General features: G+C 41.5%; 1 protein-coding gene across 1 annotated transcript in view; it reads left to right on the top strand.

Annotated features, from left to right (window-relative positions):
• Tbc1d8-9 (TBC1 domain family member 8/9) overlaps positions 1-25,564 on the top strand; it is a 48,985-nt gene extending 23,421 nt beyond the window's left edge. The window contains exons 9-26 of the mRNA XM_080276518.1: positions 517-637; positions 4,758-5,038; positions 6,712-6,806; positions 8,413-8,516; positions 10,319-10,475; positions 11,157-11,360; positions 12,478-12,598; positions 12,870-13,007; positions 14,623-14,738; positions 16,415-16,545; positions 17,435-17,617; positions 18,458-18,673; positions 18,957-19,128; positions 19,928-20,059; positions 20,895-21,071; positions 24,135-24,205; positions 24,812-24,953; positions 25,026-25,564. Of these exons, the coding sequence (XP_080132644.1) occupies positions 517-637; positions 4,758-5,038; positions 6,712-6,806; positions 8,413-8,516; positions 10,319-10,475; positions 11,157-11,360; positions 12,478-12,598; positions 12,870-13,007; positions 14,623-14,738; positions 16,415-16,545; positions 17,435-17,617; positions 18,458-18,673; positions 18,957-19,128; positions 19,928-20,059; positions 20,895-21,071; positions 24,135-24,205; positions 24,812-24,953; positions 25,026-25,507 (3,043 nt within the window). The 3' untranslated portion in view covers positions 25,508-25,564. The remainder of the gene's footprint in view (positions 1-516; positions 638-4,757; positions 5,039-6,711; positions 6,807-8,412; positions 8,517-10,318; positions 10,476-11,156; positions 11,361-12,477; positions 12,599-12,869; positions 13,008-14,622; positions 14,739-16,414; positions 16,546-17,434; positions 17,618-18,457; positions 18,674-18,956; positions 19,129-19,927; positions 20,060-20,894; positions 21,072-24,134; positions 24,206-24,811; positions 24,954-25,025) is intronic.
• The last annotated feature ends 626 nt before the right edge of the window (positions 25,565-26,190 follow it).

The raw sequence follows: 26,190 nt of genomic DNA, 5'->3' as shown, positions 1-26,190 counted from the left end.
CTAAGTTATCTAGTTTATGGAATTGCATTTCACTGTGAACTTCCAGTCTGACATCATGGTAGTCCATATTTTACATATGCTTGCAAGGGGTAATAGGGAATTTCATGTGAGTTTGCTTTGATCATTCCTGCAGCAAAATCTGAATCATATCACACCCATTTAGATGGTGCTGTGTGGCCATGGTGCAGCTGGTGGTTTCTCTGGACTGGAAGCTAAACCAAGTGCCTACACCAGCAAATTACTTTCCAGTAATTGTTAGAAACTTTTGAAATTATTAAGTCTTTGATGTGAAATAAGAATTATAACAGTGTAAGTTTCTCAGCTAGAACTATGGCTATTTACATATGGCTGTGTTTCCTGTCAGAGATTTATGATTGTTTAGTGGTTACCAAACTTATAGCCATATTTCATTCGTTGTAGGAGGTTTATGTAAAGTTTTTGCATGTTTTATAGTATGTTTATTTTGCAGGAATCTATCATTTTTCCTCTTGGTCATCCAATATTCTCATACTCCAGACTGCCACTGAGTGAAAAGCTTGATGGGTCAACGACTTGTGCATTGTGGGCGCCATACAGCAAAAGCTATGTCAGTGGCACACTCTACGTTTCACACAACTTCATCTGCTTCGAGAGCAAGGTTGGTCATGTTTTAAGATTGTAGTTTGCCGTTAATTTTATTTGATGTCAGCATACAAAAGTATGGCACCTCATTCTTGCTAATCATTCTGACATAAAGTCTGAAGTGTTTCCAGGTGATTTGATGTTGTTTTACATGAGTGTTTTAATGAAAAAATAGTAAGTGGTAGCTATTTGAAGCTTGTTTATAATTCTGTTTTGTAAAGCACAGCAATATTGATTAAGTCTGTGGAGTAGACTGTAGCACCAGTCGAGCAGGGCAGTACTCCCGAGGTGGATGGAAAGCTGATGACAGGGAGTGCTGGAGCTCCCGTTTCATCAGCCCTCAGGACTAGTTCCTGACCATCCCCCTTTGCTGAACTTTTTCAGTGTCTCAGTTACACAGAGAGTAGGCCAGCATGCTCTCCAGTACAAATTTCTCTATCTATCTTCACCAAACTACATGCACAGTACACACTACAATTCCTATTCAAAATTCACCAAAATGGCGTCAATTCACCCAGCCTCGGAGTCCCCAGGGGGGGGGACCATAAATGCCCCCGCCATCTGCCCCTCTCGCGGTGACGACTCGAGGTGCCTGGAACCACTGTCTGACTCTCTTCTTCTTCATTTCTGCAACATTCACGGCCTTTCATCTAACTTTCGCTCTGTTGAGCACCACCTCTCCTCCTCTAAACCTCACCTTCTTTTTCTAACGGAGACTCAGCTGTCTTAGGCAACTGACAGCAAACCCTTTTCTGTATCCTCCTACTTTCTCTATACTCATTTCAAAGCCAAAGGTGGCTGTTGTGTATACATACGCAACGACTTATCTTGCTCTCGTGTTCCTGAACTTGATTCTTCTGAATTCTCCACTCTCTGGCTTCGGCTTTCCTGTCATTCTCTGACTAAATATATCTGTGCTGTTTACTTATCCCCTAATTCTACTGACTATCAAAAATTCTTCGACTATCTTACTTCTACGATGGAACACATTCTGTCCATTTCTCCTTTCTCTGAAATCTCCATTCTTGAAGATTTCAATGTTCACCACCACCTTTGGCTCTCCTCTTCTTTCACGGATCCACCTGGTGAACAAGCCAACATCTTTTCTATCCTTAATGACCTAGAGCAGCTTGTACAGCAACCTACCCGTATCCCTGACCGCCTTGGAGAGAGCTCCAACATACTTGACCTCTTCCTCACAACTAATCCTTCTGCTTACTCTGTTAATCTTTTCTCTCCGTTGGGCTCCTCCGATCACAACCTTATTACCTTAACCTGTCCTATCGCTCCAGTACGGCCTGCGGACCCTCCAGGGAAACGTCGTCTCTGGCATTTTGGAGCTGCGGACTGGGAGGCCCTCAGGCAGTACTTCTTTGATTTTCCCTGGAATAATTATTGCTTCCATGGCCGTGAGCCATCTGAGTGTGCCTTGCGCATTACGGAGGTTATTCTCTCGGGCATGGAAGCATACATTCCTTTCTCATATCCTTTGACTAACGCAAGAAAGCCTTGGTTTAATCACGCTTGTTCTAATGCTGTCCGCAACAAGGAGAAGGCCTACAAAAGGTACCGGAGCCAACCCACCCCTGAATCACATAATCTTTACGTTTCTGCCCGGAATCGTGCTAAGTCTGTTCTTCGGTCTACTAAAATAATTTCTATCTATCTATCTATATACCTAGGCTGCTTCCCCCAAGGAAAGGGAGGTAGCCGAGACAGGACGACACACTCTCCATTTACTCATCCATTTAAACACATTCATTCACATCTTAGCCCCAAAGGGGAGAACGGACAGATCCTCACCGCACCACACCGCACAAGGGTCAACTGCGCAATGCAATCAGTGACATCCGCAGCAGGGCCCGACAGCAGAGCTGGTTTACCCCTGCCACATCATAACATCATACCCATTCATATCCATTCATCCATACTAAATGCTCTCAACTCTCCAACTCGAATTCTTCCCGCTCCTTCTGGCACCTTGCCAAAAATCTTTCTAACAACTTTACCTCATCATCCTTCCCTTCTCTTTTCTACTCTGATGGTTCTGTAGCTATTTCTTCTACTGATAAAGCAGATCTCTTCGCACAGACTTTCTCCTCCAATTCCACCTTAGACGATTCCGGTGCTGTTCCTCCATCACTTCCCCCCTCTGACTTCCTCATGGCTGACATTAAAATTTCTTCAGTTGATGTATTTTCTGCCATTACTGGCCTCAGTACTAACAAGGCATATGGGCCTGATGGGGTCCCTCCTGTTGTTCTCAAAAACTGTGCTTCTGTGCTTACACCCTGCCTAGGCAAACTATTTCGCCTTTGTCTGTCAACTTGTACCTTTCCTTCTTGCTGGAAGTTTGCTCTCATTCAGCCAGTCCCAAAGAAGGGTGACCACTCCCAACCCTCCAACTATCGTCCAATTGCTTTAACGTCCTGTATTTCAAAAGTTTTCGAGTCAATTCTTAATAAAAAAATTTTAAGGCATCTTTCCTTTCACAACCTTCTTTCCGATCGTCAGTACGGGTTCCGTCAGGGACGCTCCACTGGCGATCTTCTCACCTACCTTTCAGACTCCTGGTCATCCTCCTTTCGGGACTTTGGCGAAAGCTTTGCCATTGCACTTGACATCTCAAAGGCTTTCGATCGAGTCTGGCATAAATCTTTAATTTCCAAACTGCCCTCCTACGGTTTCTATCCTTCTATCTGTGCCTTCATCGCTAGCTTCCTTTCTGGTCGTTCTATAGCCGCTGTCGTAGACAGCCATCGTTCTTCTCCTAGATCTATCAACAGTGGTGTTCCTCAGGGCTCTGTCCTATCACCAACTCTCTTCCTTTTATTCATCAGTGATCTTCTAAGCTGTACATCTAACCCTATCCACTCATACGCTGATGACTCCACCCTTCATCTTTCCATTCGGTTCCCGCAACGCCCATCTCAACAGTTACTTCAAGAAACAAGGGATGAGGCTATGGCACACCTAATGTCTGACTTGGCTCATATCTCTGACTGGGGTAAAAATAATATGGTTGTCTTTAATGCATCTAAGACTCAGTTCTTACACCTATCAACCCGACAAAATCTTCCACAGGTATACCCACTAATGTTTAATAATATTCAGATTAATCCTGCATCATCCTTGAACATGCTTGGGGTTTCATTTACTCGGGACTTATCTTGGAAAGATCATATTACATCTCTTGTAAAATCTGCTTCCAAGAGATTGGGTGTGCTAAGCCGACTCCGCTCTTTCTTTACCCCTGCACAATTGTTGACTCTATACAGGGGTTTTATCTGCCCTGTGTGGAGTACAACTCTCATGTGTGGGGAGGCTCCCCACATACAGCTCTTCTCAATAGGGTGGAGTCAAAGGCTTTTCGTCTCATTAACTCTCCTCCTCTTACTGACTCCCTTCAACCTCTGCCTCTTCGCCGCACTGTTGCATCTTTATCTCTTTTCTATCGCTACTTTAATGGTCACTGCTCCTCTGAACTGTCTGCTTGCATTCCTCCACCTCTACGACGGGCACGTAGCACCCGTCTGGCAGCAAACTCTCATCCTTTTTCTGTCCAACTCTCTAATGCAAGAGTTAACCGTTACTCCCAGTCTTTCATTTATGCAACAGGTCAGCTCTGGAACTGTCTCCCTCTGTCTGTATTTCCTCCTGCCTATGATCTCCAGTCTTTCAAACGTAGTGTGTCCAGGCATCTCAAAATGATCGGATCTTGAATTTGGCTCTCTATTATATTTTGTTTTTCTCTTGAGGGAACTGTTACTGCGGGCTCATGCAGTAACAGTTAAAAAAAAAAAAAAAAAAAAAAAAAAAAAAAAAAAATTGCTGACTCTATGCCATTTGATATAAAGCCTTTTCTTTGATCTGTTGTATTGTGTTGGGATGATGATAATGATCACAATGATAATATTGGTTTGTACTGTAATACAGTATAAATATAGATCCATTTGTAATGGTGCCTAAGTGGTTCTGCCTCTCTTGGATTATCTCAGTGTGTGTCAGCATAAAGTATTGGCATGACTAGAGAGGGTGACACTACTGTGTGAAGTTTGTGCCTGTTATCTGGACCTTTAATGATGTCTCCTATGCCAACCATCCATAACAATTTCTTTCCTGTGTGTTATTTACAGATTGCAAACCTTGTGAGTGTGGTGTGTCCCCTGCGAGAGGTTGTGAGTGTTGAACAGATGGACAGCATCCGCGGCAACAGTTCTGTCAAGCAGGCCCTCTTTGTGTGCACCTCCCAGACCCCCAGCCCCTCTCCTTCCACCACCCCTGCCTCGACACCCACCTCCACCTTCGCCTCAGCCCCCTTTACCAACAACACCTTCCTTTTCGTCGATGTTGGGGATCGGGATTTTGTGATAAACAAGCTCTCAGAAATGCTGGGCAAGACTATTCCCTCGAAGAAGTGAGTTACTTTAGGGTATCTTTAGGATCAGGGCCAGATTTTGGCATAAGCTAAACAAGCTACAGCTTAGGGCCTCAAATTCAAAAGTGGCCTCATTTTATTTTTTGTGACTTTTTATCCACTCACTCATTGTAGTTCTGCTTTTGAGTGTCTGCCCTTTCCTCTCCATCATCCTTCTTTCCTTCCATCCTCTTCTGTCTTTCTTTACTTCATTCTTTCCTTGTCTTTCTGCCTGTGGGTGACTTTACATTCCCTCTTCTGTCTTTCTTTCCTTCATTCTTTCCTCTTCCTTCTGCCTGTGGGTGACTCTACACAGAGTGACAAGCCAAATGGTTTCCTGTACACCAGGAAACCATTTACTATGCTGGGTGGTAACCATATAACCAAATTTTGGCACCTGGTGGTTTAGTGGGTAATTATTTCGCTCCAATCGGATTGAACCAGTGAAGACTTATATCCAAGGGGTGGTTGGGGTTGATTGCTCATGTAATGCTACTCAGGGATGAGTGAGGTTGGTCACTCTCATCTTAAATGTCGGGACCAACTGCCTAGCCCCGGGCTCCTATGCCCCTTGTGGGGCAATGCAGGATTGGATGATGGATGGATGTAAGCAATGATTTAATCTGTTTAACCCTCTCTGCATGGATTTGTTATGCCTCTTGAGGGCATTCTTGTTGACACACAGCCCTGTTTATTAACAATTGCCAAATGGGGCCACAACAGCCACCCATCTTAAGGGCCTCACCTTGTCTAAATGCAGCCCTGTTTAAGATTAGCCTTCTTGTGGGTAGTAGTTCATTAAGTTTTTTCGTGCATGTTATTTAGAAACAGTTTAGGATTATATATATTGGTAATTATTTAATTAACATCATTACTGCTTTTTGTAAGTGGTTAAGCCCAGTACAGTATTAGGATTAATGCTAGAACCTACTTATGTGGGGACTTTAACCCCTTGAAACTATTGGCATTCTGTAGTGTATTCTTACTAATTCCATCCATCCATCACCTAAGCCTGTGTTGCTCCATGAGGAGTGTAGGACCCCAGGGCTAGGCAAGTTGGTCTTGACATTTAAGATGAGAGTGACCAGCCTCACTCATCCCTGAGAGGCATTATGTGAGAAACAGTCCAACCATCCCTTGGATATAAACCGACACAGTCTCAGTCTGATTGGAGTACCTTAATTACCCACAAGACCAATAGGTGCCATAGTTTGGTGTTATGATTACCACCCAGCATAGTAAATGGTTTCCTGGTGTACAGGAAACCATTTGGCATGTCACTCAGTGTAGAGTCACCCATAGACAGAAGGAAGAGGAAAGAATGAAGGAAAGAATGACATAAGAGTAAGGCAGGAAAGAAGGAAGAGAGGAAAGGACAGCCACTTGAGAGTAGCACTACATCGAGTGAGTGGATGATGAACACCCCCTTACTGATTGCAGATAATAATATTCATCATAGGAGAGGTTGTATGCAGTGAAAAAGACAAATTATTTAAACCTGCAGTACAAGATGTCATTTTAGCTTAATAAAATTGTTTGGAGATGGCAAGAATACTACACAGAAGTGCATCATCAGCTTGAAAGCTTGTGCGTGTTTGTGTGTGTGTGTTCGTTTGTGCGTTCTTGTGTGTGTTCATATATGTACAGTAAGTGTAATGCTTTCACATTTTCAGTGCCCTTCCTGACAACATGGTGTTGGGTTCTATGAGTCGATCAAGCTCCATCTGTGAGGACGCTCGCAGCGAGAGTGTCAGCCTCAACAGTTTAAGTAAGTCTTAGAGGAAGAACAATTTTGTTAGAGGAAAGGGTAGTGTTGAAGGAAGTACCAGTAAGCCCTCTGTATAATGAACTGATTAGGGGTAATAGTGGTGGTTGAATACATGATAATCATCATCATCATCATCCGGACCCCCTTTCCCACTGTAGAGCAGGGTGAAGAATAGCGATGTCCAGACCGCCCAAGTTTGCCCAGTTCAGTGGGCCACGCTTCCATTCACTCATCATTCAAGCCCACGGAATTGTGGCTTCATTAGATAGGCAAAAAAAATTGCACCACATTCTGTAGCTTCACGTATACAATCGTCCCTTAACATTTGCTGGGGTTAGGTAACAGAGACACCCGCAAATGTTAAAAATCCGCGAATATCTGCTGCCCCCCTTAAAAACACCCTTGGACCCCCCATTTCCTTATATATGTGCATGTTTACAACCACTTTATTTAATACAAGAACACTAAACAACTACTTTATTTAATACAAGAACACTAGAAATTGAAAATAATGAATAGTGTACTCCTGCATGGCCTCTTCTGACAACTGTGCTCATCCCAGCTCCCTCCAAAAGGAAGAGTGTTACAGTATATTTCATTCACTTTATAATGCCATTACTGTACTAAAACAGCCAAAAACTGCCTGGGATAATGTCACAGTGTCAGCAGAGTTCAATGATATAATTTTTTTTTTCTGTAGCCATCCGCAGATATTCAAAACCATGAATGTAAAAACTGCAAATGTTAAGGGATGACTGTACCGATATGATAGGGTCAATCCAGACGCTGTCACGTTAAAAAAGGGTGCCAGCTCCCTGGTTATGCGCTTCTTTGCACAAAATTCATCCAGCCTGCTGAGTCTCTTGTTGATTACCTATCTTAAGTTACAAATCCAGGTTACAGCACCTACTGTAGTTAGCTAGTTAGTTCATAGTACCCAAGATGCTCTTGTATTTGGTTATTTGTCTCTTAAATTTTTTATCAACAGCAAATCATAGTAGGATTTTTTTTTTTTTTTTTTTTCCTTTTTCCTTCATTGGTTAGTCAGTCAGTTAACTGCATCTGCCAGACATACAAAATCTTTTATGGTATACAACAAGATGATTTGGTTGGTTCAAAGGCTTCATGAAACCTGAAAATTGGTTTGTTAATGTTTGCTTTAAGAAAGAGGTTATACTGTAATTCAGTAGAAGTGTATGATGGTTGTGTATGGTGACCTCAGATGATTCAGTTTTTCCCAGTTTAAAATATTCAGAATTTAAACTGTTGAACAGTTATGATGGCATTGTATTTTGCTTTCTGTGTAGTAGCACCAGAACCTTTTTTTTCCATGTTGAACTAGAAATTTGTCCATCAGCTAACCAACCAAGTAATTTAAATATACATATACTGTATATATATATATATATATATATATATATATATATATATATATATATATATAATGGTGACTGACTGAGTGTGTAGCCTGTTGGGCAAACTTTGGGTTAGTTTCTTCTATCAGTTTTTTTCTTTCTCTCTGAACCCTACCTCACCCCATCCTTTGGTGGGAAAAGAGGCCTGGATGCTGATGATCTTACTGTCCCCCTCCTCAACTCTCCCACAGGCCTAAGCAGTGGACCTGAGAACACCAATGGACAAGAAGTGACAGCCAACCACACCACCGTGCCACTCAGGAATCTCTATCAGGAGCCGGAGGAGGGTGTGGAGGTGAGGCACAGGAGGAGAGAGAGATGAGAGATGAAGTAGATAGAGTTGAGAGATATGGAGACAGAAATGAGAGATACAGAGATGAGGATGATAGAGAGGGGTGGAGCACAGTCTGGTCTTGTTATATGATTGGGTTGCACCAAGTGAAAACCTTCTGCATAGCAATTTATTGCATAACAAGGTTGTTATAACTTGGTTTCAGTTTGGTTAGGGAGGGTGACCTTGACTGCAAAGCCTAAAATGTCCCCCCCCCCCCCCCCCCAAAAAAAAAAAAAAAAAAAAAAAAAAAAGAGAGAGAGAGAGAGAGAGAGAGAGAGAGAAGAAAAGAATTTCTGCCGCCCACCTGAAATTTGTCCTAGGCTGGTTTGAGTCATCACCAGGGGCCCCTCCCCCAAGGCTGGGGGAAAGCTGGAGGACCTGGATGATCACTTCAGGTCCTCAGGAGGAGATGAAGAGAGATGGGGAGAATGATGCAGTGATGCCAAGGGAGATTGATGTGCTGAGGCCATGGGAGGATGATATGGTAAGGCCAATGGAGAGCAGAATGATGAGGGAGTGTGTGGCGGTGTGACTGTACCAGCATGAGATTCTTGGAGGCATCTATCAAAAATATTGCTCTACTGAAATCACAACCAATTTTTTAACATTCATCCATCCATCCATCATCCAATCCTGTGTCACCCCATGGGAAGCATAGGAATCTGGGACTAGGCAGATTAGTCCCAACATGTAAGATGAGAGTGACCAGCCTCACTCATCCCTGTGTGGCATAATGTGAGCAGTAAACCCCAGCCACCCCTTGGATATAAACCTACACAGGCTTAATCCGATTGGAGCACCTTAATTACCCACTAAACCACCAGGCACCATAATTTGGTTATATGGTTACCACGCAGTGTAGTAAACAGTTTCCTGGTGTACAGGAAACCATTTGGCTTGTCATTCAGTGTAGAGTCACCCATAGGCAGAAGGATGAGGAAAGAATGAAGGAAAGAAAGACAGAAGAGGGAGTGTAAAGTCAACCAGAGGCAGAAGGAAAAGGAAAGAATGAAGGATAGAAAGGAAGAAGAGGAAGGATAGAAGAGAGGAAAGGACAGACACCCAAAGCAGCACTTCATTGAGTGAGTGGATGGTGAGTACCCCCACATACCACAAAAGAGAAGGTATAACTTTAGAATTATTGTTCTACAGATTTATCACATGGGGAACATTCATATAGCTTGAACAGACTGTAAATGGTAATGTGAGGAGGTGTAGTAAGATATGGGGGTGTAAGATGAAGGAGAAAGATATTAGAGAAAATTTATGAGAATTGGCATAAATAGGATGCAGATTGTGTGTGTGTGTGTGTGTGTGTGTGTGTGTGTGTGTGTGCAGTAGTGCATGACTGTGCTTAGAGATGGAATTATTAAAGAGGGGAATAGAGCTGTACTTAAACAATGTTCTTGCTGTAAATACGGCATTAAGCAACTCAGTTGCCACTTTTTTTTAGAGAGAGAGAGAGAAAGAGAAGTTGCTTCAGCATTTTGTCTGGAAGTTGTATAATAAAGTAAAAAAGATGTCATCATTGTACAGCTTTAACCCCTCAGTCTGATGACATGTCATCCATTGTAATCTTGCTATCTCCAGATGATTTTGTTCATCCTAGGAAGAACCTTCTGTAGTGAAGGGATTAATGTAATCAGTGTCAGACCTCTTAGGCTTGAAAAGTCAAACATTTCCTCCAAACTAAATTGTCAAGAGATATCTAAAATAAAAGAACTGCATTGCTGTGGTAAAGATCTAATGTTTCACATTGACAGGAGGAGGAGGCGGAGAAACGTGGTGAGGCAGCGTGGGAAAAGCACTGGCGAGAATATGGCCGTGGGGTGACTATCTACCGCACTGTTGAGACCCTAAGACTGGTGCTGCAGGGCCTGCCAGGATCTGTGAGACGTGAGGTCTGGATGATCTTCTCAGGTATGCCAGGAAGGGGCTTGAATAAGCTTTTTTGTGTGTAGGGGGGAGGGGGAACAATTTTGTTGACTTCTAGTCTTTGGTTCCTTCTTCCTTGCCTTACAAAAAAGAAAAAAAAAAAAAAAATGATTACCAACCGAGGTGCTGATGGGGAGCCTACATGTGGTGGCACTGTACAACCTTGGTGGAGCAGGTGCAGCATTCACTAGGTAGTCAGACTTCTCCATATTTACTTGCACCTCACTGAGGTTCACCCCTGGTGAGGTGCTGTCTACCACAAGGGGGTGTCGGTTTCCTATATGGTGTATGTCCCATACTGTACCCATAGGACAGCCCCACAGGAATAGTTGCTTACCTGTGGTCAACAGGTTTACTTGTCCAGGCAGACATGGGTTAAGCAACAATAACAACAGCTGCCAGCTTAATAAAATATGGCAGTGATGATGATACAGTACACTAATTTATGAATACTGTAATAATAGTAGATCTGTTTGTCAGTGTTGTGTTTATGGATGCATAAAAGTTGACGGTGTCCTTACCTTTATCCTTTCCTATTTCATTACTGTTTCTGTGGGAAGTAGAGTTACGGTGATGGTAATGGTGATAATACTGATAATGTGGATGATAATAATATAATGTTTATGGTGGTTGTGGTGTGATATTGATGATTGTTTTACTGTGTAGGTGCAATAAATGAGCAGGCAACCAATCCTGGGTATTATGAAGCTGCTGTTGGTGCTGGGCTGAGGCGGGGAGGGCCAGCCAATGAGGAGATTGAGCGTGACCTCCACCGCTCCCTGCCAGAACACCCAGCATTCCAGAGTGACACCGGGATCTCAGCTCTGCGGAGGGTCTTGTGTGCATATGCTTGGAGGAACCCAGCTATTGGTGAGGGAGTCACTTGTATGGTTGTATGTAGTGATTGTATGTCTAATATGTACAGATACCTTCCAGGTTCAGTTATCTCAACTTTTGGAAAATCAGGCAAATGGAAAGGTCTTAAATTTTGTTAAGCATTGTATGTCTGTTATTGCAACATATACAGTATCATCCATGAAAGATGTGGAGCAAGGAAATATGTTGATAACTGGGTAGAAGAGAATGTTCTCAGATGGTGTAGTCATATGGAAAGAATGAATGGCGAACTGGGAGGCAAAAAGGGTATCTGTGAGTGAGTCTGAAGATGCAAGGGGATATGCTACTCTAGGCCAAGAAGGTGGATGGACATGGTAAATGAATTTGTGAGATAGCAGGATGTGGAAGTTGGTGATGCTAGAGAACTGATCCAGCCTTCCAGAGTGAAATGGGATTTTCAGCTTTGTGCTGGGTCCTCGTTGCATGTACCTGGAGGACTCTGACCAGTGATGAGGAGGAGGACTGTCAGTAGGATGGATGGTTTAAGATATGGAATTTTATTAGGAGACATGATGGATAAAGTAGATTTAAAAATGTGTTGCCATTAGTGATTTTGTTTTTGTGGCCAGTTGCTTAACTGAACATAAAACTGATGAACAACAAAAGTGCAGTAATTTCAATTAGGAACTCCAAGAGATTACAGCATATAGATGGTCATTAATGGAATGTCATTGATTATATGATTTATTATTTTTGCTTGCCATAATACAGTAGTAAGTCAGATAGGCACAGCACAATTTATCCCCCTTTATTTCACAGGTGAAAATAATGTCAAAATTGTAGCTTTACTTTCCCTTACATAATCACATTTGCTAGCCATTTCAAAACTATGATACTATTTTTATTGTATGTTTCCATATGCAGATGGTTTTATTCATCTTATGGAGACATTGTCATTGTAAAAAAGTTAATGGAGACATTTTATAACTCCTTTACTGCTTTAGGTCTTTTGTAAGTTGCATAAATTCATCTCTTGATTTTGAGAGGAAAATGAGAGACTCCCCAAAACTGATAAAATAAAGTCTAATTTGTTCTGTGTCTGTAATACAGTGAAAGTGAGACTACAGCTTGCCTTGCCTCACCCTTCCAGGTTACTGCCAGGCAATGAACATTGTTGCATCAGTGTTGCTGGTCTATTGCAGTGAGGAGGAGGCTTTCTGGCTCTTGGCCGCCCTTAGTGAACGACTCCTCCCAGACTACTACAACACCAGGTATGTTTTAGTTTTACATACAGGTACACCTCATTCCACAGGTTGTAATGATTAACCCCTTTCTTTCTTAGAGAGATGCCCAGTGACTGAGGATGAGAGACCATCACCAATAACTTGTTTAACCAAGGATTTTCTCTCTCTCTCTCTCTCTCTCTCTCTCTCTTTCAATTTAATTTAAAGATGACAGTATTTCATTCAGCATAGGAGAGACCCCTTAGGCTGAAAGCATTAAATGCCCTAGAGCTTAATGGTTGTTCTTTTGGTTCATCAGAGTGGTTGGAGCACTGGTGGACCAAGGTGTGCTGGAGGACCTGATACTGGACCACATGCCTGACCTGCACCAGAATCTCTCGTCACTCGGCATCATCTCTCTCATCTCACTCTCATGGTTCCTCACACTGTTCCTCAGGTGAGTGGCTATACATGTTTTTTTGGTACTGTAAAACTCCTATTATCCAGATGCTTTTCAGTTCATTTGTTCATCCATCCATCATCCAGTCCTATGTTGCCCCACGAGGAGTGTAGGAACCCGGGGTTAGGCAAGTTGGTCCTGATATTTAAGATGAGACTGACCAGCCTCACTCATCCCTGAGTGGCATTATGCGAGAAGTAAACACCAACCACCCCATAGATGTAAACCTGCACTGGCTTTATCTGATTGGAGCACATTAATTACACACTAAACCACCAGGTGCCATAATTTGGTTATATAGTTACCACCCAGCATAGTAAATTGTTTCCTGGTGTACAGGAAACCATTTGGCTTGTCACTCAGTGTAGACTCATCCATGGGCAGAAGGAAGAGGAAATAATGAAGGAAAAAAAGACAGAAGAGGACAGAAGGAAAGAAGGAAGGAAGAGAGGAAAGGGCAGTCATCCAAGAGCAGTACTGCATCGAGTGAGTAGATGGTGAGTTCCCCCACCTGTTCATCATTTCATTTATTCATGTGTTTCATCAAAGAAGGTTTGCCTGTTTGACATATTGCATAGAGAGAATAGATATGACAAGGGTGGTGAATTGGTTTTATATATATGTATTAGTTTCAGAGATGTGGAAGACAAAAAAGGTGGTTGGTAATGCAGATGAATATGTTAAGTAATAAGATATTGATGATGAGGTGGAAAAAAAAAATAACGAAGAATATAAATGAAAAAAGAATGAAATGCACATGACAAGTATAGTACTTTTTTTTTTTTTTTTTTTTTTTTTTAAATATAGTTAACAGACTGGTTCCACCATACAGGTGCTTTGAGAGTAACTTGATGAAGTGTTGCACCTGCTGTGGCTGTCATTTGCCCTTGTGGAGTGGTGCAGAGAATACTGAAATCATAAGTGAATCAGCGTGTGGCCCATTTCACTAGACACACGTTTCAGGGTTATCTTGTTTTTGTGTTTTTCTTGTTCTGGATCTTGGCTACAGCTATTTTTAATGGAAGAATAGTGTTAGGATGATAATTATGGGTGCTCACCATCCGCTCACTGGATGTAGTGCTGCTCTTGGGTGACTGTCCTTTCCTTTCTTCCTTCCTTCCTTCCTCCTGTATTTTTCTTTCCTTCAGTGTTTCCTCTTCCTTCTGTCTATAGGTGACTCTACACTGAGTGACAAGCCAAATTGTTTCCTGGGCACCAGGAAACCATTTACTACACTGGGTGGTAACCATGTAACCAGATTATGGCACTTGATGGTTTAGTGGGTAATTAAGGTGCTCCAATCGGATTGAGCCGATGCAGGTTTATACCCAAGGCGTAGTTGGGGTTTACTGCTCATGCAATGCCACTCAGGAATGAGTGAAGCTGGTCACTTTCATGGCAGGACCAACTTGCTTAGCTCCGGGCTCTTACTCTCCCCATGGGGCAACATAGGATTGGATGTTGGATGGAATGATGGATTGTTGTTACTTTCTTCCATTTCCTGGAGCCATCTTATTTCATTTAGCTATTTTAGTGAGTAATTTGGTTAGGGTAATGATGATGACTACAGTGACTGTGATGATGATGTAATTGTGTCCTTTCTCTGTACCAGTGTGATGCCATTTGAGGCGGCAGTGCATGTGGTTGACTGTTTCTTCTACGACGGTGCTCGTGTTGTGTTTATGGTGGCACTCGCTATCCTTCAGGCCAACAGGACCACGCTTGAGAGTGAGTATATGAAAGGGTGGTGGGGGTGTTGTTATGGTGTGGGAGAGGCTTGGAGAAATATGAAACTGATTTGAATCTCAGAAGAGCTGATTTCATGAGCTAGAGGATGATGATGATGATGATGATGATGATGGAGACAGGAAGCAAAGTGTAGATATAGCAGTGTGCAGGAAGTTAGTGGAAGATGAGTATAGACATAGCAAAGTAGGTGGATACAATACTCATAGCAGAATGGAGGAGAGTAAAAACTTAGAGAATCTTTTTGGAAAATGTGTAAGGAAAAGGTGATGAATAATTGAGAAAACTCTTGTACCTTTTAAAGAGTGGATTATGTTGTTAACAGTCAGGTCTCAGTATTTGTGGGGGTTATGTACCAGAACACCCCGCAACTTTCCTAGACAGGGGCTAGGAAAGTTGATCCTGAGATTTAAGATGAGAGTAACCAGCCTCACTCATCCCTGAGTGGCATTACATTAGCAGTTAACCCCAACCACCCTATGGATATAAACCTGGAAAAGCTCAGTCTGATTGGAAGCCTTAGTTGCCCACTAAATCATTTCATTTGATTATTTACAACAAAATCAGGATACAGAATAGGAATTTGCTAAAGTTAGCAGAAGTGTTTTGCCTGTATCTCATAGCTCAACAACATGCCATGACACGTTTGTTTTGTATAGATGTTGATTTACAATGCATATACATCTGTTTGTATTGTATATCAATTTTTGTGCAAAGCAGAAGTTTGTCAAGGTGTGCTGACGAAATGAAGGAGAAAGATCCACTAACTTTAGTGCATTTTAGCTGTGAAACCTGGTTTTGTATTAACTTTTATATTAAGCACAATTTTTTTTACCAGATTTAAGATAATTAGGTGTGAATGAACCTATATATGATAAAAATAGTATTTATTATTTTTCAATTAAAAGTGCCGATGCTGTGCTGATTTGATATATGACCGCCAATTCAGTAATTCGTCACTTTAGCATATGCTTGGGCCCCCTCTTTGAACAGCCAATAGGATAGGGAGAAAGAAGACACATAGGCAGATAATATTGAACGCTACCCTAGGAGCTAATCACAAGCAAGCTCTCATTTCAAGAAAAGAAAGGGAGATTTGTGTTGTGAAATACCGAGTTCTGTTGAGTGCTGATGCCTCGTGCTGAACAGCATATACCTATACAGAGTAACTGCACAGTTTAACTGTAAAGGACAACATTTCTCATGGAAAAACATGCAAAAAACTCACATGAGCCACTAGGAACAGCTGATGCCTTGGGAAAAACAGGAAATATCTTCTTGTACTTTTTCAAAATAATTTCCCAGAAAAACTGCAAATACAGTATGCAAACCCACGGGTAGCATTTGCGCGAATAGCAGAAGTTGACTGTAATGTTGATTGTTAGAAGTACTGTAATTACTCAGTGACAATACAGTAAGTAGGTTATATATTAAGTACGGTACATTTCCTGTTAAAATTGCTGAGATGTCTCAAGCTGAATAATATTGCATGGTAACAGAAACACTTTGTCCCATATGACAGTCCTTACCTTGCTGGGAGATGCAGGAGGGCTCCTAGGCTAGTTAACCATAGTCCACATCATTTAGCTAATATTGTGTTGTAACATTCGTAAGTGCACTCAAAATATTATGTCAACCCACTGGTGTTGTAATTTTAGAGTGCAGTGATGAGGGTGAGGCCATGATGGTGCTGGGGGAGTACCTAGCGTCTATACGTGCCCCTCGCAGTCGTTATGCTCGACGACCCAGTGTTGCCAAGGATGCTCAGGCTCAACAGCAGCAGCAGGAGGTTAGTTAGAATTATTATTATTTTTTTTTTTTAAATTCCAGTTTGTCTTTTTCTTTTGTTTCTTTCCATCTTTGTCTTTCATTCTCTCCTTTGCGCCTTCGTTTTAAAATTTGAAGGAGGTTGGTGCATTGATGAATGAGTAGATGCTTGATAAAAAAATTGATTTTGTGAGAAAACAGCTGCTAAGAGGGATAAAGTTCATGAAGATATCAGGCTCACATTTCCCTCCACCTCCCTGTCCTTGTTATCTCCTTCCTTTTGACTCTGTCCTCATACCTCATATACAGTATCTCCTCATTCCCTTTCACTCCCCCTGCCTATTTACTCCCTTGCTTTTATTATTTTTCTTCCACTTTGGTTTTAAATAATTCCCCTCCCTTTCACTTCCATTCCCTGCCGCTCATGCTTTCCCTTTCCTTCCCATTCTCTCCCACTCTTACTCCCCATCTTCCCTCTTGCTTTCTTCCTGCCTCCTGCTTTCTAACTGCAGTATTTTTTATTTATTTATTTATTTTTTTTCAGCTCCCAATTTTTGTATTTACTTGTATCATTGATGGTCTTTCCCTATGTATGATTTATCTCTGCATGTACAGAATCCTACATCATTCCTTGTGTATGTGGAAATAAAAGTCAGGATGGTGGTGATGATGATAGTGGTTTATTTATTCCCACTTCCAAATGTCGTACAGGTAGCCACAACAGAGGTACTTGAGGCAGCATAAAAGTCAGGAAGATGGTGGTGTTGGTAATGATTAATTGTTAATTCCCAGTTTTTAATACCCTTACAGGTAAGCATAACAGAGGGACTTAAAGCAGCCTAAGGGTCAAGAAGATGATGATGATGATGATGATTATGATTGATTTACTCCCACATCCAAATGCCCTACAGGTAAATATAACAGAGGTGCTTGAGGCAGCATACTCTGGGTTCGGTTTCATCACCAGTACGGCCATCGAGCGTCTGCGTGTGAAGCACCGGCTACGAGTAGTGCAGACCCTTGAGGACACTGTCATGAGAAACACACTACGTACTGTTGGACCTGACTGCATGCTCTCAGATGAGGATTTGAAGGTATATATGGCTCGAGAAGCAGTGTCCTTGGGGTGACCAGCTGTATATAGAGCAGAAGTTGTGGTGTCTTTATCCCCTTTAAACACAGGCTTGCTTTTACAGTGTTGTACAAGGAAAAGTTCCAAGACCATCTGTACTGGGGAGATACAGGGATTTGAAATCTCCATGCATAGCACATACTTCAGCATACAGTATAGCCTAGTTTGCACAGTGTTATCCCTACAGACAAAGTTTTAAAGAGATGATTGACAAATTTTAGAGATTAAAGACAACAAGAATTGTGAATCTCATTCTGTTGAGGCATTCAATAAATACCCAAAGCATGCATATAGATAAAGTGCCAGATAATGCCATATGAAAGGGAGGTTGAAGGTAATGTTCAAGTAGAAGACTGTATTAGGTATGGAAGAGGGTAGTGGAAGCAATATTGATGGGAGAGAATGAAGAGGAGTAACAGAGAGTGAGAGAAACATGTGAGAACTGAGTAACTTGGAGGTGGTTCTGTTATATCATCCCTTGCTGGAGGTTTCCCAGGAAGCAGTAGGATTTAGCAGATGATGACAGAGATGACTAAAATGAGGCACAAATAATCATCATATGCAATTTATCTCATTTGCATCAACTTATTCACTTACAAACTTACCTCTTGCACCTCTCTATCACGTGATAGGCACTCCTTAAACTTAACTTCAATACCTGGGAGTACTTAGCTGAATTGGCTGGTTTCATTCAGCCCGCCTAGTTCATATCCAGATCATCTTTAAGCCACAGTAACAACAGAACAATCAGTTGTACTGTACTGTGCATTACCCCTTCCACATCTCTATTCCCTCAAAACAGGAGCTGGTTGTATACGTGCGTGGTGAACAGCTGCTGGGAGGAGAGGACAAGGAGGTGCGACAGCGTGCAGCATCCACTGGTGCTGGGTGGGGTGGCACTCCACTGGCACAGGAAGGGTATGCTCTCACTTATGAGACCTTCAGCACACTCTTCATGGCTGTCACCCCGTGGGGACGAGGCGACAGGGCTCCAGCACTCGTTACATCAACCTTTAATGTGGGTCACATTGTTTTCTACAGTGCTGTGTTTTCCTCTCACTCTGTTTTCATTTATATTAACTCATATGCTGCCATGAACCTCCTTCCCCCCACCCACACCCACACACATTCACCCCCCCAAAACAGTTTTGCTCAGCATCTCCTGCAGTTATCATATTGACAGTATCTTGCTGTAAACTGTTTATGGTTATGGACAGATATAATCTAGTAAGGAAATGGAGCTAGAAAACCTGCAAAGCCAACAAGTCAACCAGCATTGGTGTCATCCTTTGCCCATACAGTTATTGGATGTGGATGGGACACATGTGATCAGCTTCCGAAGTGTGGCATGGCTGCTGGGGGTGGTATGTGGAGGGGACCTGGCACGCAAGCTTCGACTCCTGTATTACCTTCACCTTGCCTTCCCACCCAGCCTGGATGAAGTCGATCGCTCCCATGGTGACCCAGAGAATGGTGATTATGGTAGAAGTTTAATTGCATTTTGTTGGCGTGGTGTGGATGGTGTGATGTGATGCAGTGTGACTTGGTCAATATTGTTGTTATTGATGTATAGATACATATAAGTAGCACATACCAGTAACTGTGGTAGCTTTAATTAATTAGCTCTTTTGTATAAGGGACAGCTTTTGATTGATCCACAAATTTTATTAAACCTGTTTGCATCTTTACACATGGATAGTTACATGTATCATCAAAGAAGTATTGTCCAAATGTATTCCTTCACAAATTTTAGGTATGGTACCATCTATTGTTGTCTTCAAAGGTTTAAATGTTAAGTTAATAAGTGCATGGTCTATTTTGCAGAATAATGTTAGTTTGTCCTGCATTTGTGTCACCTTGTTCCTAGATCCTGCCCTCCCCAATTATAAACATGTTAACTAAAGTTGTGATGATTATGATGGTGATGAATGAGATTATAAAAATCCAGATCAGTGCAGCAAACTCTATCAACATAAACTCTGGTATGCTCAAGTCCAGTAGACAATAACGATGATGTGAGAATTTGCTGTACTGGTAGTTTGAATAAGGGTGATGTGATGATGATGATGATGATGATGATGGTGGTGGTGAAAGTACTGTTAATGCTACTGATGGTGATGAAAATTATGATGTTTGTGGTGGTGATGGTATTCATGTCTGATAATGATGGTAGCATTAATGATGTTGATTGTGGTGATAATGATGATGATGATGGGTTCCTTGAAATGCAGACTATAAAGGATGCTGGTAATATGTTCCATTGTGGCAGCAGCTGAGGTTGAGGAAGAAGCAGCAGTGGAGGCAGAGGAATACTTTGACTGTGTTGGGGACTCTCACCACCACCGCCACACCTCGGCCATGCTCGACCCTCCCGATGACACGGATGCCCCGTCACACAAGCCAGGTACTATACAGAGGGCATGACACTAGTAGCATTAGTGGTGAAGAATGATATCCTTAACCCCTTCAGTATGGTGGCACCATTTCACTTTACTCAACTTGGGAATTTTCATTCATTTACAGCTTATTTCTCATAGCTTGGTGGCAGAACAAGACTGTACTACAGGTCTGTTATCCATCCCATTGCATTTCATGTTTAGCACTGTATTATATAATTAACCTCTTGTTACATTTCAGCATTCAGTATGGAAAGTTGACAGTTTTAGGCCAAGTTAAAGTGAGCAGCATATAGTGGTAAAGAATAACACTGTTAATGCTATAGTTTATCGTGTGATGTCTCGATTGCATTCGTTTTTGCTATGTCCAGATGATGTTACTTAGTTTAAAGGAGACTTTTCATAGTGAAGAGGATACCCGGTACTGAAGGCAGTTAAACTTATCCAGGTCTTGAAGTCTCTCAAGCTAAGTAAAGTTGTCTACTGATAGTAAAAGTATAATGACAAAGATATCACCATTATTAAATGGTTAAGATATTTAATAACACACCACTTTTCTTCATATAACATCCCATCATGTTTTTACTCTCTCTTCTAACCTCACTCATGCACTCTCCTAGTCAATATTTTCACTTCATTAGCTCCATATGGTTGAATTGGGTGGATGTAATTAAAAAAAAGTTTTTAATAGTATGAACATTTCTGTTTTTTTGTCAGTTGCATACACTCCATTTGCTCCATATGGCTGAATGACCTCAAATCATTTTTCATTATGTTTCCAAAAGTACAGTACATCATCCTTCACACTTCTTATGTTGACCCCACATCCCTTCTCTCCAGCAGAGTACAAAGATCAACTAACAGGGCAGGCAACAATACACAGCCGTGACTACCGCCGCTATGAACAGCACTTCCTGCCCACCATGAGCCAGACGCAGTTCATCAACATGTGGCGCACCGTATACTCATTCTTTGCACTTGACACTGAACAAGAAATTTTTACATCCCTTTCTAGAGTTGGTAAGGAAATTTTTCACATCATTTAGTTGGTAAGAATATTTTCATGTCATTTTCTAGAGTTGATGAGGAAATTTTCACATCACTTTCTAGATATACAGTAGTAAGGTAATTTTAACATACTGTACAGTACCTTGATACAGCAGGGGTTTGTTGAAATGATTGTGTTGTAATAATATGAGTATATGTGATACTCTAATTTTGCAAGGTGTTTTATTGTTTATGAGAAAATTAGGAAATGTTTTGTAGCACTGAAAATACAGATCATATTTTTCTGGAGTAAAAACTTAACTGATATTTTCATGAACTAAAAATTTGCTTGATATTATTTTGTTAAAAAAAAAAATAAATAAAAAAAATAAAATAATAAATAAAATAAAATCAGGAGCTGCGTGTGAATGATTATGTTAGGTAGAGGTGAGAAATTTGAAAGTCTGAAGTATTGAGCTTTTTCATTAGGCATTTTGTTGATAACCAGTACTCCATTGGTTTCATTTGTTATATTTCTATAGCCTACTCTCCCTGTTGTAAAGTTGGATTGGCTGTTAATGGTGATGAGTAGAACATTGATTCATTCATCATCTAATCCTGTGTTGCCCCATGAGGAGCATTGGAGCCATGGGCTAGGCAAGTTGGTCTTGACATTTAAGATGAGGGTAACTAGCCTCGCTCATCCCTGAGTGGCATTATGTGAGCAACAAACCTCATCCACCCCTTGGATATAAACTTCCATCAGTTCAATCCGATTGGAGCACCTTAATTACCCACTAAACCACCAGGTGCTATGATTTGGATATGTGGTTACCATCCAGTGCAGTAAATGGTTTCCTGGTGTACAGGAAATCATTTAGCATGTCACTCAGTATAGAGTCACCTGCAGACAGAAGGAAGAGGAAAGAATGAAGGAAAGACAGAAGATGAGGGAAGGAAGATAGAAAAGAGCAGTCACCCAAGAGCAGCACAACATCAAGTGATAGGATGTTGAACACCCCCACCTACCCCTTTCATCTGAGGATGTCATTTGTACCTTAAGTCTTGTTGCCACCAAATGATATTATCAGCTAATTTATTAAAGCACCTTAGTAGTGGAGGTGTTAGTTAAGGCTTTCATGTAACCCATCTCATTTGGAAAATCTCTTCTAAGCGGAATAATAAATCATCTTTACAACATGTAAAAATGAAGGCAACTTAATTGGATGTAGGAGTTTGCAGAGTTAACATAGAACTTATGCAGCAGTTCCTTTTTGTTGTTTACATGCTCTTTCTAGTACAGTATTAATATTTTATTGGGTCAAATTTCTTTGCTGTAATTGTGTTTTAAGAGATAAAATATGAGTAGCATTTTGCCTGGGTTATATTTGGCAGTTCCTGTGATAATTATAGGATGTTTTCATGATTACAGATGCTGCTGCTAAAACAAGTAATGTACCTTGATATTTTGGCTTTAATCTGCTTGCATGTGTGTAGTAATAGCTTCCTAGTAGGTCTATAATTGTTGGTAGTATTACTCCACAGTAGCATATGCATTTTAACATAAGGTTTGCAGATATTTTTATGCAAGTGGGCCAACACTGATTTATTGCCCTTTCAGAGTAAGCTTGCCATCATTTTGACTGATTGACTGTAGGTGGCAATTTAATACAGTAATACAACAGACACTTTAACTCCTGTATGACTTCAGTTTTCCTATTTTATTGTGACTATTAGTAGAGGCTTTTATATTGTTCTGACTGCCACAAGACTACTATTTTATTTTACTTAGTACTATATTTGAATACTGCCAGATAATATGGTATGGGTATATATTTTATTGCTGCTATCATTGAGTGAATTGTAAAGCAAGTTCTGACCCCCATCAGACATTTTATTCGACTCATGATGATAATGAGACCAAAAAGGTCAACTACAATACAGGTATAGTGATAATATTTTTCTTGTTTGCAGATACTGTAATGAGAATGTCACAATAAATAGGGGAGTCTTTCTTTCCTTCATTATTTCCTCATTATTCTTCCTGTGGGTGACTTTACACTCCCTCTTCTTTCTTTCCATCATTCTTTCCTCTTGCTTCTGCTTATAGGTGTCCCTACACTGAGTGACAAGCCAAATGGTTTCTTGTACACTGGGAAAACATTTGCTATGCAGGATGGTAACCATATAACCAGATAATGGCACCTGATGGTTTAGTGAATAAATAGGGTACTCCAGTCGGATCGAGCCTTTGTAGGTTTATATCCAAGGTGTGGTTGGAGTTTATTGCTCACATAATGCCACCCAGGGATGAATGACGCTGATCACCCTCATCTTAAATGCCAGGATCAACTTGCCTGGCCCCGGGCTTCTGCGCTCCTTGTGGGGCGGCTTGGGTTTGGATGATGGATGGATGTTTGGACAGACAACAAATAGATCAACTTAATGCATATTGGTATGTTTATTCCTCAAGGTATACTACAGGAAGAGCACAACAAATAGGTAGACCCAGTGATAGTTTTCTCCATCCAAGTACATTGCAGGGCTATCATAAGAAGAATGAATGGTGATCAATTTCTTTCCTAAAGACATATTGCTGAATCATGAGAAATATACTTACATACATACATACATCATCTAATCATGTGTTGCCTTATGCGGAGCATAGGAGCCCGGGGCTAGGCAAGTTGGTCCTGACATTTAAGATGAATGAGAGTGACCAGCCTAACTCATCCCTGAGTGGTATTACATGAGCAATAAACCCCAACGACCCCTTGGATATAAAGTGACACAGGCTCAGTCCAGTTGGAGCACCTTAATTACCCACTAAACCACCAGGTCTCATAATTTGGTTATGTGGTTACCACCCAGCATAGAAATGGTTTCCTGGTCAGGCAACCATTTGGCTTGTCACACAGTGTAGAGTCACCTGTAGACAGGAGGAAGAGGATACAATTATCATTTTCCACTCTACATAGGTGAGAATAAGGGATGGGATGATGATGATGATGATGGTGATGATGATGGCAGTGATAATGATGATGGTAACGATTATGATGATGATGATGGTAACGATGATCATTTTCCTTGGTTTAGGCACGTTGCTGCTCCAGATTGGAGAGGTGGGTCGCAAGGTGAGAAATAACGCCAGTCAGCCCAGAGGGAAGGTAAGTACCGTAGGATATTGTATATGTAAAAAAGTCGTTATATTTGGGAGAGTATTCAGGCATGGTTTGTCATATCATCAGAATTTCAAAGATAGACTGTCTAAGGAAATATTTTCAGTTCAACACTGAAAGGAATTAAAGGAGGTATAACAAATACAGTAGCTTTCTTTTAAGTCATATCGTAATCAGGGTCAGGTGTTCCATTAAGCCACCTATGAGAGCTTGTATTTGTTTAGACTGGCAAAGTTACATGCCAGGATGGTATGTTTGTATGGTACTTTTTGTTTTTCTCCCAATTTTTACGAGTAATTTTATGCTACATTTACCATATGGGAGCAGAAATGTGTTCCTGTAAGTTTTTTCTTGATTTTGTGTGTGTGTGTGTGTGTGTGTGTGTGTGTGTGTGTGTGTGTGTGTTTCTGACTCTGGGCATAGGCTTCATAGCCTGATTGCTTTGAAGATTTAAAAGTAATGCAGACAAACATTAAGTTTTTGTTCAGTATGATAAAGTTGTAGAAATAATGCTATGACAGTTTACAGCACAGGTATAAAAACTAAAATGTGTTCATTTTTTTTTTTGGGGGGGGGGGGTATTATCCCACACAGGAGCAGAAGCCCAAGAATGATGATGATCCAGCCAATCCAGCCTCGCAGACAGTTGAAACCGTTGACCGAGATGCACTCCACTTGAGGCCAAAGCCATACACAACAGAAGTTGAGCGCAGCAGCAAGAGTGAGGGAGGGACGTGTGAGTTGAGAGGGGAGGGGGAAGGGGTGGAGGAGGGATGTAAGGCAAAGGGGCATGTAAGTGTTGATGGAGGCTGCAGGGGTCCAGATGTCGATGGACCTGATTGCATGGGTCCTAACTGCATAAAGGTGGACCGCTTGAGTTCAGACAGTACAAGACACGGTGACGCAGACTCTAGTTGTACCCATTCTAGATCTGAATACCACAACCCCGATCACAGAAAAGAACAGTCGTCATGTACAAACTGCAGTCAGACCCATTTCACAGACTCTGAGTGTGGGAAAACCAACACCACTGCCTCTGATCGCATTGAGCCATGTTCTGCTGACCGCTCATCCAGTTGTGGCAACCCTGACTATAGAAAAAGCAGCCCAGATTGTCAAGATGCATCAGGGCTGGAGTGGAGTGTGTCATTTGAGCAATTTCTGGCTAACGTTGCAAATGAGGAGCGACTAGCGGCGTTCTTTGAAAAATCAGTGTGTGTTGCCGAGGAGGTTCGGAAACTCAGGGAAAGGCACACAGTTTCAACTTCACAGCCTTCATCTCCTACCTAGTTATTGCTTGGGGGAGAGATGGAGGGAGAACTGGAGGAATGAGGAAAGAGAGGAGAGGAGAGGTAGGATGATTAGAGAAGTTGTCAGTGTTATGAGAAAGAGTAAGGAAAGTTATGAAAAGAAAGGAGGAAGGGGAAATTGGAGAAAGTAGATGAAAGGCGAAGTGGAGGGAGTAGAGGGGAAAGGAGGAGAGGTAGGAAGCATTGTGGAGAGATTAGAGGAAGAAAGAGTTGTGAAAATGAGCAGAGAGGCAAAAGATAGATAGAGCAAATGGAGGAGAGATTGGAGAACTAGAGAGGGATAGAGGGTTGTGGAGAAAAGCATAGAAACGTAGGAGAAAAGGGAGAGCTGGAGACAAATAATACCATATATAGAGGATTGAGCAAACAGTGTGGTGAAAACTTGTGGCAATCTTTCCCTATTGCTCCCTTCTTGAAAATTCTTTCTCTTTTTTTCAGTAGGAGTAGGTTGTGAAGGGGTTCGTAGAGATGGAAGAGAGAAAAGGTGTGAAAATCAAAGATGTTATGAGATCTTATCCTATCATTTCCTTGCCTCTCCTTCTCTTTCCTCGTTGTCACTTCCTGTAGATCTAGCTGGGGGGTAAGGGTTAGTGAATAAATATACTTGCCAGGTTAGAGGATAATGGCTATATTCTTCTAATGGAGAGTGCAAAGTTTATGCTA

This window comes from Coenobita brevimanus, chromosome 65 (assembly GCF_032717465.1).
Source record: "Coenobita brevimanus isolate Jiangsu-jjx chromosome 65, ASM3271746v2, whole genome shotgun sequence".
NCBI classification, from domain to species: Eukaryota; Metazoa; Arthropoda; class Malacostraca; order Decapoda; family Coenobitidae; genus Coenobita; species Coenobita brevimanus.
Note: the sequence above shows the minus strand (reverse complement) of the source record. Positions and strands in the feature narration are given on the sequence as shown.